This window comes from Vipera berus (assembly GCF_964194415.1).
Source record: "Vipera berus genome assembly, chromosome: 3".
NCBI classification, from domain to species: Eukaryota; Metazoa; Chordata; class Lepidosauria; order Squamata; family Viperidae; genus Vipera; species Vipera berus.
Window position 1 is genome coordinate 178,267,124 of NC_138204.1, and position 18,623 is coordinate 178,285,746.

Sequence of the window (18,623 nt, forward strand, 5' to 3'; positions counted from 1 at the left end):
GGAACATCAGGCTCATGATGACTTATTGTAATATGATAAACATGAAGCGTCTATCAGGCAAAATTCTCAGTGAATAATAAAAGTATATTTCAGCTTGTCACATTGAATTTATTCCATGGCTGCAGGTCTTTAGAAGAAATCCAGTATCATTTATTATCTTAGTCTTATAACTAGGGATGCTAACAACTTGGGATTTTCTGTATGATAGGCCCCAAAAGTTGGGGTAACTTCCTAGATTAGATGGAAATTCATTTTTAGATGCCATATCTGCAGCATCTCAATCAGCAACATAAAGAAAACCAATTACTACAGACTGAAGTACAAGAAGATAATTTACCTCTTTGAAGTCTGTTGCGCCATCTAAACAGTTCTTCCAGGTTTCTGCAATACTAGATAAGAATAGTACAAAGAATAACCAGTTGTAGTTTAAAGCAACACTGTGTGACAAACATAAAAGTTAACTGAACTGGTTGCGAAATTTAGAACTAACCTATTGAACATTCTGTCAGGATGATCAAACTTTCCATTTTGTAAGCAAAGCATATGCTCTGGTGCTATAAAAACAAAAGAGATTATATATATATATATATATATTCACTCAATTACTATAATGATATTCTTTAAAATACTTCTGCATATATCTTACCAACTCTGACCAGGTAAAAGAGAACATAACCTGGTGATGAGTAGTGGCTGCCATACATAAATTTTGGTTCTTGCATTTCTTTATAACGTACCTATCAGTGCAAAAAAGGCAAAAAAGCACGGGGGGGGGGAAATGGGGAGAATCAATTCAGTGATAAAATTCTTCTATAGTAATTACATGGAGTTTATATTATTTGTGCACATTGTTCCATGACTGAAATGAGTCACTGACACAACCATATATTCAATCTCAGTGGACTGCTACAGGGAACAATTCCAAAATATATTATATTTCAGACATGCTTAACTCCAGGACTACTTGGATGAATTCTTCCCCATGTCCAGTAAAAAAAGATTCTTTATATGTACAGTATAATCTGATCCTAAAATATTTGAAAAAATACCTATCAAATCACTGCAACCTGCATATAAAAACATTAGAAAGATATTCTAACCTAGTCTTTTCTACCCTTCTCTTGTATATACTAAAATGTTTTGGTAAAATAGGCTTGCTTTATAATAAAAAATAGTTAGAAATATTCACATATTTAACTTTTTATTGACAGTCTAAGAAATCATAGTCCAACCTAAATATATCACTTATAAACTTTTGAGCTAAGATGCTTTTTACACCTAGATAATAGCTAATTATAATAGCCAAACTACAGACTTGAGAAAAACATTCTAAATATTGCTGAACCACAAAAAATAGCAGCTTTGCTTAATACATGTGCAATGATGGAGGTGTGGGGAGTTTTAATTTAGGAACACCTGAAGGGCCACTATACCTCCAGTCCTTTTATTGCTTTCTCATTTTCTCTCACTACATCTCCTTGTACTCATATATGGATACCTTTACCAAGTAATCACCTTCACATCCCACCAGAAATTAGACTCTCTCAAATATGTACAGATAAAGTAACATTCTTTAACAATTACTTCTAAAACCAGTATTCTAGCAGTTTTGCATCTATCCTTTATAACAAATTGAAACATTTCACTAGAAAAAACTATACTTAAAATACAATAAACAAAAAAGTTGTTTTAACTAATTTACACACACACACACACACACACACACACACACACACACACACATATACAAACAAGGTGTTTTTCTACATACCAGTAATCTTTCCAATCTTTCTTTATTTAGTGCACCTATAGGTTTACTAAGGTCACGAAATGTTTCGGGCTTTGTTAGATCTATAAAAAAATGGAAATATATATTATATTATTAACAATGATATGACAACTTTATTTTCTAATGCGTATGGACAAAATTTAAGATATCAAGGCTAATTAGGAGCTATACTTTAAAGCATAATTGTAATCCTTGGGAAGAATTTGGACTAATGTGTTTGCATATTTAGCTATAAAGCTAGAAGGGAATCAGGTTTACTGATTCCAATAATTTCAGTATAGTGAAAAAAACTTCACTGAACATTTTTGTTTTTTCAGATACCTGCGCTGTAGTTACTTTGGTGGAAAAGTAGACTTTTTTCATCCCTCAAATATATCATTTTATGGAAAAATTAGACCAATTCTCACTTCACAATCAAACCAGCAAGCATATATTTAGTGAATTGCACCCCATTTCCAGTTTTGTAATTAACTTCTTATACCCAAAAGACAAATACTTCATGAACACAGGTTTTTTCCCCTCTATTTTATGTTTTAATATTTTAACATTTATTTTTATCTCATTCAGATTCTTCTTTAACTGATTTTAAAATAACCAATTTAAAAATAAAATATATGTTTTCTGGAAATATATGTTTTCTATGCACAATTATCCATTTTAGGTTATTTTAGTTTTGCACGCTATTTTGGTAAGATATACATTTTTATGCTCTCTTCAAGTTGAAAATTCAAAGAAATTAGATTTTTTGGATTTTAGATATCATGTAACTTTATTCAAAACTATACTGAAAAGGTACAATCAATCTTTTTTAAAAAAATATGCTAACAGCTCTTATTTAGTTCTTCTCTTAGATAAGCAGAAAACATATATGCAAGCCACCCTTCCCAATCTATTCAAGACCCTTACTTTCTATGAATAACATATCAAAGTTAGTGCTTACAGTGCAAATTGTGGAACCTTAATTGAAATGAATGGATTTTTGCAACATTGAATCTAAATTCACTAAATACTGAATCTCTTATCTTCGTGCCCCAGGTTATTAATGTTTCCTGACTTGTATTTCCCCAAGGAGTCGTTTGAAAGTCTAAATGCAGCAAAGTAAGCAGCAGGCTGTGCAATTTTTTAAAACCAACTTTAAACCAACTTTAAAAAACCAACTGAAAATGCTAACTGCTACTAAACACTATTCCATTTTGGAAACAGAAGTTTGAGAAAATGAACTGATAGCACAAGCCTCCAACTGCTCAGGGTACCTGGTCTGGATTGTCCCATTGCATTTACTTTGCTTGTCTCCAAAGAACTCTTACCTAGTTCTGAGCTAGAATAATCTGCTATGATCCATGGAAAGACAGGGTACTGGGAAAGATCATTGCAGCTCCGATCAGCCAGATTATTGAGATGAAGAAGGTACTGGTAGTTTGAGATATGCCCTCGTTGCCATTGTAACATGTAGCTCTCCGCAGTGTGCTCTGTAATATGATTTTCTAGAAAGATACAGAAAATGTGACAGAATGCAAATAAGAAATAAATGTAATTTGCAATTAAGGCTCTCCATGCATCATGCATCAGGCTGAATTTCTATCCAACAAAGCTTGTAGAGCCATCGTTCATCACTGATCAGATAAGGTAGATCACTCACCTGACAACAAGTATTCACTGATTTATGAGAAATGGGTGAAGCTGTACCCCACAAAATAATTACTGTATCTTGCCATCCCTATTCTGTGCATGTCTACTTGCTAATATAAAAATGAGCAATGATTAAAAGAAATCTTCCACTATTTTTTTCTAAGTAATTGTTTTCTAAGCAGTTGTCTTCCATGGAAATTTCATGACAAAAAAGTTAACAATGAAAATCTTGGGATGGGTGATGATGGAGAAGATAATTTGCCTGTATTAAAATACACAAATTAATGTAATATGATGGGAATAAAATCAGTTATATTAACGATTTTGTTTAGCCCTTCTTTAAGGACTTTATCCTTCTTTATCCTGACCCTGCTCACATTTTGATGTGCTGCTTTTAATCCAGACTAGACTTGTCTTTTAGTATCCCACTGACCATACTCATACCTCATTTGATTTTGGATTACACCATACATAGCTGCCCTCCTATCCTTCAACATCTTTTGTTGTAGTGTACTAAATATTCTGAGCTCACGTTTTAGGTTTTTCATGTGTCTCAAGATTTATATTAAAGCCAATCCATTGTAAGGGCTATTTATACTTCTTGTTTCAAATGCTGTGTCAGGAATTAGCTTTGTGGCTTGGGTTGAATTATTAAATTTTTCCCCAGCAGTATTGATTTAAATCAGATCAAATGTTGGACAAAAGCAACAGCTCCTACAACTATGACAAAGCAATAAGAGCTGTTGTGGGCTTTGTTCAGCTTCTTCTTCTGCATAAATGAAGATTTCTCTGCACTTCATGCCTGCCTTCCTAGTAGATATGTTGCTGCCTTTTAAAAACAAATTTCCTGTGGGGGAGTTAGATTTCATGCAAATTAACTATAGGTGCTTTCATGTTCCACTTTTGTTTTTTAGGCAGATGGGTTGAGATTGAAAAATATAGCCAAATACAAAGATTGTTATGTAGGAGAAAACATTACAGCCCTCTCTAAGTGGTTTACAGAGTCAGCATATTGACCCCAACAATCTGGGTCCTCATTTTACTGATCTCGGAAGGATCGAATGCTAAGTCAACCTTGAGCTGGTCAGAATCAAATTGTTGAATTGCTGGCAGCCGGCAGTCAGCAGAAGTAGCCTGCAGTACTGCATTCTAACCATTGTACCATTATATTATAGTTATTATATAACTATAATGTAATAATAATAATAATAATAATAATAATAATAATAATAATAATAATAGTATAATAACTATAATAGTAACTATTATGATTCATTTGCTTCAGACAGAAGTGTTGCTGGTACTGCTGAGTTATTCCAATGCTACTACATTTATGGTTTGACTTGGTTTGCTGAATTTTGTTATTAGCTTGTAAGAGATATGAAATTCAGTTCCAAGAAATTGATGAAAATGTGCCACCTGTTTCTTTTTAAATCAGCACGTTTTCCAAATATAGGTAGTTCTTGGATTATGACTATTTATTTACCAACCATTCAGTTACAAGGCACTGAATAAAGTGATTTATGACGAGTCCGTGCACTTACTACTGTCACAATATCCATGCGTTCATTTGATCGAAGTTTGGGAGTTTAGGAATTAGCGTTCATTTATTAAGGTTCAGTATCCTGGGGTCATGTGATCGCCAACTGTGAATTTCCAACAAGCAAAGGCAATGGAGGAAGCTAGATTCATTAACAACCTTGTGATTCATTTAACAATCATGATGATTCACTTACTGACCACAGCAAAAAGACTTGTAAAGTCAAGCATAATTGACTTAATTACTCCTTCGCTTAGCAATGTACATTTCAGTCCCAATTGTGGTCTTAGGTTGAGGACTACATATATCGCATGGCAGCTCCATAAGGCAGTTGTGCAACTGCAGGAAAAAACTGGCTGGTCTAGAGAGTTGCACATTCTGAACCACCTTTTCTGTATTACTTCTGAAGTGTTAATACAGGTCTAATGTTTGTTCTCTATCCATGCTCTTGTGCTAATGCTGGGCTTCCAAATTCACTTAAAATTCAGTTTTTACTGGTTTGTAAAGTCTTCAGCAGTAGTTTTCTAACAAAAACAAAATAAAAAATAGGCATAACATTCCAGCAAAAAAAATCATAATAGTTACTATTATAGTTACATAATAAGAACCATGGTGGCATAGTGGTTAGGATGTAGTATTGCAGGCTAACTCTGCTAACATTGCCAGGAGTTCAATTCCTTCAATACTGACCAGCTCAGCGTTGACTCAGCCTTCCATCCTTCTCAGGTCAGTAAAAATGAGGACCCAGACTGTTGGGGGCAATATGCTGACTCTGTAAACTGCTTAGAGAGGACTGTAAAGCACTGTGAAGCGGTATATAAGTCTAAGTGCTATTGCTATTGCTACTTTTTATGGGTCTATGCCTGGGATGATCACTATAACAAAGACAAGTAAATTCTGTTACTTGAAGTTTCAAGTGAGTTCGGCTGTTAATACACTGGGTTTGTTAATACATTGGTTTGTTAATACATTCTGCCATAATTCTATCTGCCAATCAAAATTATTGGCCAAGAGTATTTTTTTATTTTTTTAAAAAAATATTAGGGAAAAAGCCATAGGTAACAATGGAAGCCTTAATCAAAATATCTTTGTTATTTGCCCCAAGTTGCAATATTTTTCTTGCTTATATTAAAGCTGCTCTTCTGATTATATAGACAGGGTTATTATCAAATGACAACATATGGAAGATATAGAACTCTCCTTGCCTGATTCTCACCTTTCAGTGGCTTTCTTCTGCTAATCCTACACAAATTTAAAGATGGTACTAAGAATCTGCTATTATCTCCACAAAATAAAAAAGAGCTCTTTTTCTAGGCAATACTTCCAATCTCCTATAAAAGCTAAATCTATACAAAAAGCTGAAGTTAGTCTGATTCCCAACCCCTACACATTATATTATTTATTAGAATTGTTGTTGAAACCTAAATAAGTTGACACGTAGAAATAGACATTATCTCGGTCCTCAGTGTTGTAGAATTTCAAATAGATGTCTGAACATAAATCATTTTCAGTGCAAAATACTTCCAGACCCTTGAAAATTAAAAAGAGATAAAAATAACATGTAATGAAGTTAACAAAATTACTGAATTATTCAGAATCCATATAGCAGATGTTAAGCATAGATATCTGATTCTTATTGTTTTCAAAATAGCAAAACTGATGTCTAGATTATTTTTATAGCATAAAAAGTCACCGCAATTAATTTATTTTTACTAGGCAAGCACTTGGTTAAATTATTGCCTTTATCACTACCAAAATACTTCCAAGATCAAAGCAATAACCTAGCTTTCCACAACGAGATGCACATTTGTTTATATAATATATGAATATATGATTATATAATGCATGAATCTGTTAAATGGTTTTCCATAAAGTTGCTAGGAAATTCAATTAAAATGTAATTTTGTATCAGTTGTGTGAAACAGGCTCCACTAAGTCCAGAAAGATTTTGTACTGTGTAAAACTTTTTCCCTCAGGAATTGAAATAGCTAAATTTAAACCCATGAAGCACATCTATGATACCAAGGATCAAAAGCAAGTATTATCTTACCAAAGGTGACAGGCTATGTCTTCTTTTATAGATGCGTCTGACACTACGCAGTGTCACTTGTACCACAGGTTTCTGTAAGGAAAGAATTGAAAAGATTACACATTTCTTCCAGTTTTACTCACGTGTTCCAGACAGAAGATGCATTTTCTTCTCTAGCACTTTACCAACAGTGAATTTCAATATTGCATCCAAGAAAAGACCATTTTGGAGGGTTGCTGGGATTTTTTTTTAACAGGATGGGTTAATTATGTTAATTTAGAGAGGCTACCTCTGTGACTGTTCAGTAATCTGTATGTGTTCTGGAAACAGCCAGCTATTTGTTATCTGAGGAAGCTAATTAAAAATTAAGTTAACTTCTTCTCAATGTTAAGGACAGATTCACAGTATAGAAACTTTGTGTGATATTATTAAATGTACACGTGAGCAGAAGATACCATGGCTTCCCATAAGGAAATACATGAATCTACTTTCTAGTTCTACTTTCTAAATACATGAATCTACTTTCTAGTCAAAGAACCCTTTGACTTTCTTAACTGAGATAGTTTGGTACCTTGACAACAGTTAGAAGCATTTAACTTATTGTATCAGAAAACCCAGATGGATGCCAATGAAAATCTGCATGCCAACAGAAATGCCAATGGAAATCTACATATGTAGAACATAGCATCCCAATTCTTGTGTTCTAGAATCATTAGTGTGTAACAGAATAGCCATTAAGGCCATTTTCCATCTATTAATTCATAGCATCTTCATGGCATCATTGAGCCTTAATGAAGTGATATAAGCCTGTCCTCTTTATTGCTAGTTTGACACAACAATAGTTGGATGGATCCAGTGCTGTAAGTCACCAATTAGGAATTGACTGAACACTAGTTTTCCACCACTGATGGGGCAGTGTATTACTTGGCCAGTACTTGTATGTGTGCTTTAATTTTGTTACCTTTAATTATAACATGGATATTTCTAAAAAGCAGACTTAAGCTGAAACTAGTTTTCCTCAGCCTGGGGAAATATAGCATCTAGGGGAAATGACACGGTTGTTTCATTTGCATTAAAAGCAGAACTTATAGGAGACTAAACTGTATGATTTTATCCAAGGGCCAAATAAAGAACATATTCTATAAACATGGAGAACATTTTGCTAGCACACTTATCAAGGTTTTAATAGCAGAAGTCTAGAAAATGCAAGTTACTCACAGGATATCCACTGAGAGGCTGGAAATACAGGTTTGCATCAGTGATGCATACGTGTCCTGGATTAGTTACCAATGGAGTGACCATTTCCGCTTTACATTCCATATGTAGCGTTTCAGAAATGTTCTGAAATCTATACAAATGACAGAGAATCCATGTAAGCTTCTACTTATTCCTTATCAGAACATCAGTTTTCTATTACACCTTTACATGTGTTTTTAGAATATAATATTTATTACTTTACATATTTTATAACAACCAGTGTGAAATCTACTTTACATTATATTGTAAACACGTGAAATTTTTGCTGCTTAGCATATTAGGAGGTATAATCCACCTAAAAACTGAACACATTTGTAAAAGCATTTCAAGATAGCTAAGACCAATAACCAAGCTTTGCCAAGGAGAACATGATGAAGGAAAGATTTTTCCCCTTCTACATGAATGCAGAACAAAACATGAACCAACAAAGGGTGTCTCCAAGCATATTTTACACTTCTTTGGTTATCATTATTTTGTCACAGAAATAAGCGATTCAAAAATTCAGAATTCATCAGAGTAAGAAAAACATATATTGAGAAAATATTGTAAATCGATATTAGGCAACAAATAGATTCCTATTGCTGATCTACTCTTTGCTTTTCATATTTACCTAAGCATGTTAATTTCTTTTTAGAAACTAAGATGAGAAATTTCCTGAATCAACATAAACATACCTGTTCTTATCAAATGATGTTCTGGCCAAACGTGACTGTAGAATAGCAGTTATCTGATTTAAAATAATAACAATAATCAGCTTTACATTTTTAATACAAATAAGATTGTCACAATTTTCCCTTCATTAATACTGCATCTCTGCTACATATTTACCATAGCAGCCTGGTCCCCTAGTTTGTCCAGGTGCGATGCTCTGTATAACTGTGAAAAAACAGAAGCAATCAAATGAAATTTAGATGTTTTCCCAGATATAAGGGATTTGAAGACCATAGATACAGGCAAGACTTCTGTCAGAATTACCCACTTTCAATTACATCCATTTTCATCTACAGACTTGCATCACAACAGACATATATAATCATAAATCATAAATCAAGAGCCACAATTCATGGCTTTAGGGCCACATATACCCCTCAGGAACCCCTTTTTATATCATCAAGAGCCCCCCCCAATAATAACTGCTGAAAACTATTAGCCTATGTAATAACCACTTTGAAATGATAAAAACTTAAGAACTGTAGCAAAAGCCCCCAAAGAGTCTCATGCATTCACTGAGAGGTCATTTCTTGATATAGATTCTTAACTAATTTAACTTTACCAAGATTTTTATACATCCATCTATATGCATGCATTCATAAGAATTCTGCCCTAATCGGTACTATTCTCAACAGTAATGTTTCCCTTGATTCAAGTTTGACTCTGGTGCTTACACAGATGCATTCATGTAGATTCCTTGGCAGAGCAAGAAATTTACCCATGTAAATACAAATCAGATCACATTCTTGCTTAGTCTTTTCAAAATCACTTAAAGTTGGCTAGGTGCTGCTACTAGTTCATGATTAGTAAGCACAGATTTTCTAAGCAGAGATAAACCCATTACTGTTACAAATGAAAAACAACAACAACAACAATATAAACTTCTCCTTTGTTTGATTGCCTGGAACTGTGACTCTATAAATGTCTATTAATTTTCAACAGCATTTGCACCAGAGATTGCTCTATGGCAGGCATGTCAAACTTGCGACGTCACGTGACATCACACAATGTATCACATAAATCACATGCTATAGGCAGTAACAAAACCAACATCTATTCATACTTGGTGAAGTGTTTGTGTGACATCTTCGACTTTTCCAGCAACATCCAGTTCAAATACATATTTAGTTTCACCCTAACAAAAAGAGATAATTAAAATTATATTACAACCCACTGTAGTTAAACCCCACACAACCTCTTCAAACTAGGAAAGGGTCTAGTTTGGTATCTGTATTCTATCCAAACTAATTCTAGATTTAATCCCTGTTAGTTCTGATACTCTAACCTAGCTGCTATATTGTATCTCCAGTTTCTTATTACTCTTTTTCTTGTTTATGACATTTGGTAAATCAAACATAGTTTGTAAACTTCACCTATTTAACAGTTCATATCCTAGACTATTAAAAGGTACTTTAATACTTTTACATTAAAAACAAGAATATGTCTAAATACTAACACACGCAGTTATTTTTCAAAAAATGATATATTTTTTTCCAGAGACAAAGCATTTAATTACGTAACATTTGGTTGTTGTTTTTTTGAATGGAAGAAAAATATATACTTACTCTTTTGGCTTTAAAGGGTGCAATGATATTTTGTTCTTTAGTGAGAAAAGCCTTCAGAAAAGGAAACTTGTTTAGTATTTATTTCTGTAATATATTGTAGCTATTAGATATTATCAGAAGTGCAGGGAAGCTTATAAAGTATGAATATATGAATAGTAACTGTTCAGAAAGTTCCTCTTCAGATCATGTTCCTAACCTTTTCTCTTTTCATTTTAAATGAAAATTACATTTTAATTTTAAAATAGTTTTTACATAAACTAAAACCAAATTGTAGGCTAATATTTCACTGTGAACCTAGTTTAACTTTGTCTTTATTGAAAAGTTAAACATTTCCCTATAGTTAATGTCATTGTCAGACACAAATCCTGATGACTTTATAGACAAACATCCTCTATTTTGATGTTTCTCTAGTGAAGTGTTTCTCAAACTTGGCAACTCTAAGATGTGTGGACTTCAACTCCCAGAATTCCCCAGCCAGCCATTCTCCATACATAGTGGCAAATCACAGTTATTGTTCTGACATTCAAATGATATTCCTGAACCTTTTATCTTCTCCATTGCCTTCCCTTTTTTTCATTTCCTCCAATCATGCCAAGCAGTTATTTTTTCTAGTCCATCATCTGCAGTTTTTGCTTATTAATCACTGCCTCACTACCTTTTTTCTTCAGGACTAATTGATTGGTTCTTCTTTTAGCCCATGATACTCTTAATAACCCTAATCAAAGCTGCAGTTAAAAGTTATCCATCAATGTCCAACTTTCTCATCCATACAGTATCACTAGTAAATCCACTGCTTTAACTATTCTGATCTTGATAGAAGAGAATATTTGATATTCTGACACATTCTGATCTTTGTTGTCATAGAACTACTCTTTGGCTTCATGATCTTATCTGAGCTTCCTGTTGCTTCCCTTTTTAGTATTATTTTACTTCTTACGTGCTAAGCATGCAGCTAATCTATTCCTGAGTGAAGAAAATAAAAATATCTTCTTCCCCGTTGCCTATGAACTTATTAAGCATGCAGACTGATGTTATCCTTTATCCATTTTATATCCATTATCCATTTGCTATCAGATCTCTTGTCTCTTTTCTTAATACCATGTTACTTTTCTCTGTATAATTCTGCTTTGAAGAACTTAAAACAAATATTTGCTTGTGCAAAGGTTTATGATAAAAATATTTTGCCTCCCTGAGCTAATGAGTCTGGGGCACAGCAAAAGCTTTGCTGTTCAAAGTTGAGAAGTTTTTTCTCACAGGGTTGTGTGAATCTACATTTTTGAGGCAAACCGGTTTTATTCAGTCTGGCAGTGTTCAACCAGGGGTGCTTATCTTATGATATTCATGATTTATGTCCCACTGTAGCACTATTGTTCAAATGGCAGAGCTAAAGTCAAAGTCACCTATTGTTACACTACATAACCTCACTGACCTTCCTTATGTATTATTATGCTTATTATTTGACAAATCTCTTATATCCCTTAAGTTTATACAACAGAAATCTGATTTTATTATCTTTCCAGTGTTAACCAATAAATCATCATCAAGCATTGCTTCTGGAGTAATTTTTCGGTATGAATTATGATGAAAGTTTCAAAACTGTCTTGAGCTAAATACAAATTTGATAACAAATGGAATTTGGTGTGAATTAAAAGCCTTTTCAGAGATTAAGGCAAAACTCTAAAAAAATTTAACAGGAATTTGCATTTTAATTTAAAAATGACATTTAAAAAGCTGTAAACAAGGACTTTTTAGATTATCCATTACTTACTTGACTAGATAAAATAGTGATCTGCCCAGAAGTACCACTAAAACACAGATTTGGGGAAAAAGAAAATAATTATCACACTATTCAGTTATATTGATATTAAACAATTAAGTGTTTAACAGATCTTTAAAAGCATTTACCCTGAGAAGGAATAATTCCCACTATCTTCTGGTGCTTCAATTTTAACACAATCTCTCAAAGGAATCTACGTGAATTTACAGGGAAAAAAATCATTTGAGTTTGATGTTAAAACCAAGTAAAATTCTTGGCATTACTTACTAATCTACTCACCTTAATAATGGGGTGGCTTATTTCATCAGGCTCAAATATCACTGATTTTGAGCAGATTTTAAATGATCCTTTAATTTTCCTAAGCATTAGAAGACATTAGAAAGTTATTGCAGAATTTTGATGCAGCACAATATTCATGTTTTCCCTTTTATCAAGAGTGTAATACCTTATTCCCTTGCCATCTTTCTTTAAAATGTAATTAGCTGTATGTTGTTCAAAGTAGTACTCTTCCAGATTAAGGAGTAGTAAGGAAAATCTAAAAGTAAATAATAAAAAAATGTGTTAATGGAACTCAGCTGTGCTTTGCTACTAATACGCATTACAAATGGCCCTCGATTTATCACCAGACACTTAGCGACTGTTCAAAGTTATGAAGGACCTAACCTCAGATCTACTTATGGCCCAATTCAGCAGTTGTCCGCTCTGCGAGTCAAATGGCTAAATTTCAGCCCTTGGTGACTGGGCCATCTTTACAGCTGTTTGCAGCATCTCACAATCACGTGACCACATTTTATAACAATTTGGCTGAAAACCGGCATTTACTTCTGATTTGTGGCAAAACGTTACCCATAGCAAACCACTAGTTCACTTAATAGCTGTGGCATTTGCTTAATTACTTCAGCTGCCACTCAACTGTGACATTTGCTTAATGATCACCACCACAGAAAAGGGCAGTAATTTTACAATTGTCATGACTTACAGCCATGATGGGCAGGCTAGATGTGTTCCAAAGAAGGCAGCTTCTGGCTAAAAGGTAAAGAACGTTTCCTAAAAAGCAGGGTGGATTTTTAGGAAACGTGATTTAAATCACTAGTAAAAAGGCTTGATTTAAATCATAATTTTTAAACAGCAACTGTCATTTCTGTCCTGCAGCAGCTCCTCCTCTGACCTGCTGTTGACTCACCGACAGTCCCATTCACTTTAATGGGATGGTTGGTGATGCAGCAGTGACACAACAAGCCGAGGGACGTGGCAGGCAACAGATGAGTGGATGCCCGCTAACAGGCACTGCCATGATGGATCTGAAATGAAAGGTGCTCTTTAAAAGTAAGGACTCATTCTTGCTGGTAGTTAGAATCGTTAATATTATTATTTGCAAACAAAACAAAGGTTTCCTATTTAGAATAATAAGCTGTCAGGTTAGTAAAACAGTGATATCAGAACCAATTTTAGGTTAATAGGTCACACATAGTTGGAGAACTACTCATTCTTTTAATTAAACACTTAGAGACTGGCATTTCTCTTCAAACAATCATACAGTTTGTAGTGTACATAGATTTGTAAAACAATGGGATAAAGGACTATTCCTGAACTTTATGATTTATCCTATGGTTACTGTGAAATTGTGTGAATGCATCAATGCAGTGCATGTTATCTCCTCTTGCAGAGCTTGGATTCATTCAATGAGTTTACCAAAAATGTAAATATTGCAGAATATACAGCATCATGCTACATAACTAAGCTCCATTTCATGCTGAATAAATTAAATTATTAATGTATCTTAAAAAGAAAATTATCTTTAGATAGATTTTTACTTCAAAAGCATTTTATTAAAATGAAGTTGATAAAAATAAAAAAAATCCAATTTAAATAAAAAATCCAATTTTATATTTTTTTTTTAAAAAGTCATTATTATCCACCCTGCCTAAAAGTAAAAGTAATTTGGCAGTGGAAACAATTAGACATGGAAGTGAAAGTCATCACTGATGTGTTTAAGCAGGGGTCTCCAGACTTGTCTGCTTTAAGACTTGTATACTTCAATTCTCAGAATTCCACAGCCAGGAGTTGAAGTCCACAAGTCTTAAAGCAGAGAAGTTTGAAGACCCCTGTGTTTAAGTAACCACATGTTGGAAGTGCTTTAGTTTCAGATCAGAAAGCAAATCTGATAACTAAGGATATCTGGTACACACAACACAATATTTTGTTTGCAATCCAAGGGGAAGAACTTTTGGATGATCTTTTTTATGTATATATTTATTATGTTTTATCAATAGGAATAAAATATAAAACAGAAAAACAAAACAGAAAAGAAACATACATCCAACAGTAATAACAAAAAATGTCTAATGTTGGAAAATTTTGGATGATCGTAACAAAAGTATCTCTTTAAGAAAAAAAAAAACATTTTTATAACATCAATAAATAATAATGAAGCAGAATCTTTTAACAAATTCCAGCTAATTACTAACCCAGCCTAAAAGATAATTGAGAAACTTTATTTTCACTAGTGGTTTATTCTTCAAGGAGTATTGACTTCCACTGTCCTGTTCTGTTTTTATCCAATAAAAAATGGAAACAAGTCTACATTGTTTTTGAAGGATGCAGTTACTATGAACTGCTAAGAAAGGATTTCATGCAGGATTTCACATAGTAAATATAAATATTTGGAATGTTACATAGTAATCAGTATGTACTTTTAAATAAAATATCTTAACAGGTGACCCCATCACAAAGTTCCTTCCCAGGCAAGATAGATCCTGAATGTCATGTGTTACAGGGAACTTTCCCCAGCTTTTTTCTTTTTACTCAGTCTTCATGGAAGAGAGAAAATAGCAAGAGCACAATAAGACTACTATTTTTGAACTTGTAGAGGTTGGGCTTCATTACCAATGAAACTTGAAACATTAAGTAAATTGTTAGAGCTCAGCTTTAATGGTACAGCAGTAATCACTATACTGCCTAACACCATAATTTTTCCAAGTAGTTTGATACAAACTTGCTAATCTATACAATCTTCCCTTTTAGAATATTGATGAGTAAATTATCATAAAAGAAATCCCAATTTCAAAAATCTGCACAAATATCACAGCATGGATACTGATTTGTAATGGATGTAGCAACACTCTTCCAAAGAGGGTTGGTGAATTAATAGATTTACCTTAGCATAAGATTTCACACCCAGAGCCTAACCTTCAAACAATATGTATGGATGATTAACACATTAAAAAACTGTGCACTAAAATTCTAACTTATATTTATTGATTGGAATATCCACAACAATCTAACAAGAATATCTGAAAATGTGCTATCACGGAATAATAAGAAAAGAACATTGCAAAGGGTCTGTTTTTTCCAGTTATAGGCCTGATAACCTAGATCAGGGGTGTCAAACTCAATTTCATTGAGGGCCGCATCAGCATTGCGGTTGCTCTCAAGGGGCCGGGTGGGTGTGGCCTGGGTGGGGCATGGCCTACTAGGTGGGCATGGCTAGAGTGCTAGAGTGGGTGTGGCCTACTGGGTGGGCGTGGCCAGCTCTACATTGTTGGCATCAAGGGTGCCTATGGGGGCCTGGGCAGGAGTGGGACAGATCTGAGGGTCTCTGGCAGGAGGAGGGTCTCTGGGCCAGGGCCAAGGCAGTGGGGGCTGTTCCCCCACTGTTTCCAGGATGGCTTCGCGGGCCGCATGAAACCACTTCATGGGCCGGATCCGGCCCCCAGGCCTTGTGTTTGACATGTCTGACCTAGATGCTTGCATCAAGCTACTTTTGGAAGGTAAAAGCCTCCATGATACCTCTTCTAGACAGGCCATACATCAACCCCCTTCTCTATCTATTCCACAGGCAGACTCCTATGACCCACATATAAAATCACTTAAACCTTTTCACCCTATGTTGGATGAAAAAGAAGTATCCCCAGGAAGCCCTCCGATACCAGCAAATCAGTCAGGAAGCAAGATCCCTCAAAGATACAGAAATCTTTTAATCACAATACTTTTCCCCTATACCAGTTCCCAACCAAAGACCCCACATAAAATTCCACACCTAGAAAAGATCAACACATCCTAGAGGGGAAAAGATAACTTTCTCCACCAGACTTTGCAGATCTCCAGGGCAAAGAGACCTCAATTAACACATGTACACACTTCACAATCAAAGCCCATTATTGCTATAAATATTACTACTCTCAGTATTCTGATTTTGTAGGTACTTTGAGAGCTGAATCATTTGATTTTTTGTCAATTAGATTCTACCTCCACTTCAAGGTGGTATCCTATGCTTATTTACCTGGCTGCAGAACAGAATTTTCTTCTAACACCACAATATCAAAAATTCTTGCAATGCATGCAGTGACATCATAAATGGAAATCCAGTCCTTTTGTACTTGTGTCCCTAAGTCAGATGCTAATACCTCAGTTTTGCCATTTGTACTATGATTTTGAGATATGTTTTCCCACTTGCACCCCTTACCATCTCACTCGCATGAATACCTAAGCTGATGGTTGACTGCGTGTCAGACAAATTAGCCTTAAGATCTATCATGGTGCTCTGTGGTCTCATGACTATATTTTGTGATTATTTTTGGTCTGTTTCTGGCAAAAAAATGCCCATTCAAATGAATGTGGTTCAGTTAATGACCATGGCATTCATTTAAGAACCACTATGGAAAAGGCCAGAAAATTACTTCTGGTCACTAGGTGCCTCAACTTATTATGACTGTAATTTTGGGCTCAACTGCGATCATAAGATGAGAACGATCTATAGATAACGTTAACTGCTTAAGGATGTTGACATAACTACCTGGCACGGGAATTAACTTTAGTTTCCTTATTTTTAATCTGGGAGAATGGTGATGAATAAAATCTACTTTGTGTAATTTTAGGGATAAAATAAGGAAATTTTCACATAACCTTTCATACGGGTTAGAGAAAGTAGATCTGAAGTAGTATGATTCATTTTCTTTTCTGCATAAACCTTACTATTTGGGTCTGGTACATGAGCTATGGATAGTCAAATTATTTAATTTTTAAAAAGCATTTATTTTTAAACATTTTCAAACTTGTTCAGAATTTATAGAATGTGATTATTCTTTGTTTTTTCTTGCCTCTGTCAAAAAAATCCTGTCTGGAAGGGTTTATTCTGAATGTATAGAAATACACTACAATAACGAGAAAAAGATACTACATAAAACACTACGTAACATTCATTATTCCAGAATCAGTTCTAGGACAAAACTGAGGAGATTGATGTATAGAAACTAAAGTTGCAAAGTTATCCTATTTTCTATTCATTGGTTAAGCTGCACTACCCACAAACATGAATTAAGACGTCCACCCTTTAGCTTAGTAGTGCTATCGCCTTCAGAACAATCCAGCAAATTGCTTTGATAAACCGTAATTTGTTTAATTAAAGGCCCGTGTGGTACGCAATGCAATAGTAGTCTTGTTGGCTACACCAAAGCAGTACAAAACGTGAAGCATGTTTCTACGATTTTATCCGGAGGGAAACGATATTATTGAACGAATCAATGTTTCAACATCTCGTGAAATTCACGTACACCGTCCTACGCCCCAATTGCTGTGTTTTAGAATTGGAGCCTTTGTAGCTTTAAGAGGAGGGACAACTACGTGCATACACTGCAGTGTCCCAAGACAACAGTTCCCCACGCCACTTCCGTAATGCAAGATTATGACTCGCAATAGGGCGCACCGGGACGGCGCTAGGAAGGTTGTCGATACCGTATGCTAGTTTTAAGCAAAAGGAACAACACAGACACACAGACACACACACACACACACACACACACACACAAACATTAGGAGTCCCTTCTTTCACGCCCCCACGCCCCCCAAATCGTTCCCGGTTCTCTCGCTTCTTTGCACATAATTAACAAGATAGCGATTTCGTGCCTTCTGGGGACGGGTTCCCCTCCCTGCTCCCCCAACCGCTTTGAGAGCCGCTGGGTACTTTCAATTTTCTCCGGATCGGAGCGCGCTTCAACAGCAGCGGCGCTACCGCTGGAAGAGGGGCGGCGTTCAGAGCGGCCCAGCTCCTGAGCGTTTGCTCCTTCGCTGACATAGCCGCCGCCTTCCCTTGGAGGAACTGGGTGCGCGGCGCTAATCCAGGGCCCTTCACCCACCTTTCTTTGGAGTAGAACTCCGGCTCCTGCCGTCTCTTCCGAATGAAGGCCATGGAGCTGAGCCGACCCTCCTTCCGCAGCGCCTCTCTTTTGCACCAGGAACTTGCCGAGAGGCAGAAACTTCATTCGCCGCTAGGGGCCCAGCAGCAGACGGCCCTCGCCGGCCATTTATACCGCCGCAGGAGCGTCGGC

General features: G+C 35.2%; 1 protein-coding gene across 3 annotated transcripts in view; it reads right to left on the reverse strand.

Moving 5' to 3' along the window:
* The window catches only part of NSMAF (neutral sphingomyelinase activation associated factor), a 45,137-nt gene extending 26,599 nt beyond the window's left edge, over positions 1–18,538 (reverse strand). Inside the window, exons 1-17 of one of the 3 annotated variants that reach the window (XR_014026110.1) lie at positions 18,432–18,538; positions 12,743–12,832; positions 12,577–12,655; positions 12,426–12,490; positions 12,289–12,325; positions 10,521–10,571; positions 10,019–10,090; positions 9,073–9,120; positions 8,919–8,971; positions 8,206–8,335; positions 7,009–7,080; positions 6,380–6,488; positions 3,097–3,273; positions 1,772–1,851; positions 647–737; positions 491–554; positions 338–389 (exon numbers count right to left, since the gene is read on the reverse strand). Coding sequence is in view for 2 of the 3 variants with exons in the window: in XM_081325153.1 (XP_081181279.1) it covers positions 338–389; positions 491–554; positions 647–737; positions 1,772–1,851; positions 3,097–3,273; positions 6,380–6,488; positions 7,009–7,080; positions 8,206–8,335; positions 8,919–8,971; positions 9,073–9,120; positions 10,019–10,090; positions 10,521–10,571; positions 12,289–12,325; positions 12,426–12,490; positions 12,577–12,655; positions 12,743–12,832; positions 18,432–18,484 (1,323 nt within the window). In the remaining variant the exon portion in view is untranslated. The remainder of the gene's footprint in view (positions 1–337; positions 390–490; positions 555–646; positions 738–1,771; positions 1,852–3,096; positions 3,274–6,379; positions 6,489–7,008; positions 7,081–8,205; positions 8,336–8,918; positions 8,972–9,072; positions 9,121–10,018; positions 10,091–10,520; positions 10,572–12,288; positions 12,326–12,425; positions 12,491–12,576; positions 12,656–12,742; positions 12,833–18,431) is intronic. The other 2 variants (XM_081325153.1, XM_081325154.1) reach the window with 2 other exon arrangements.
* Between the last annotated feature and the right edge of the window lie 85 nt (positions 18,539–18,623).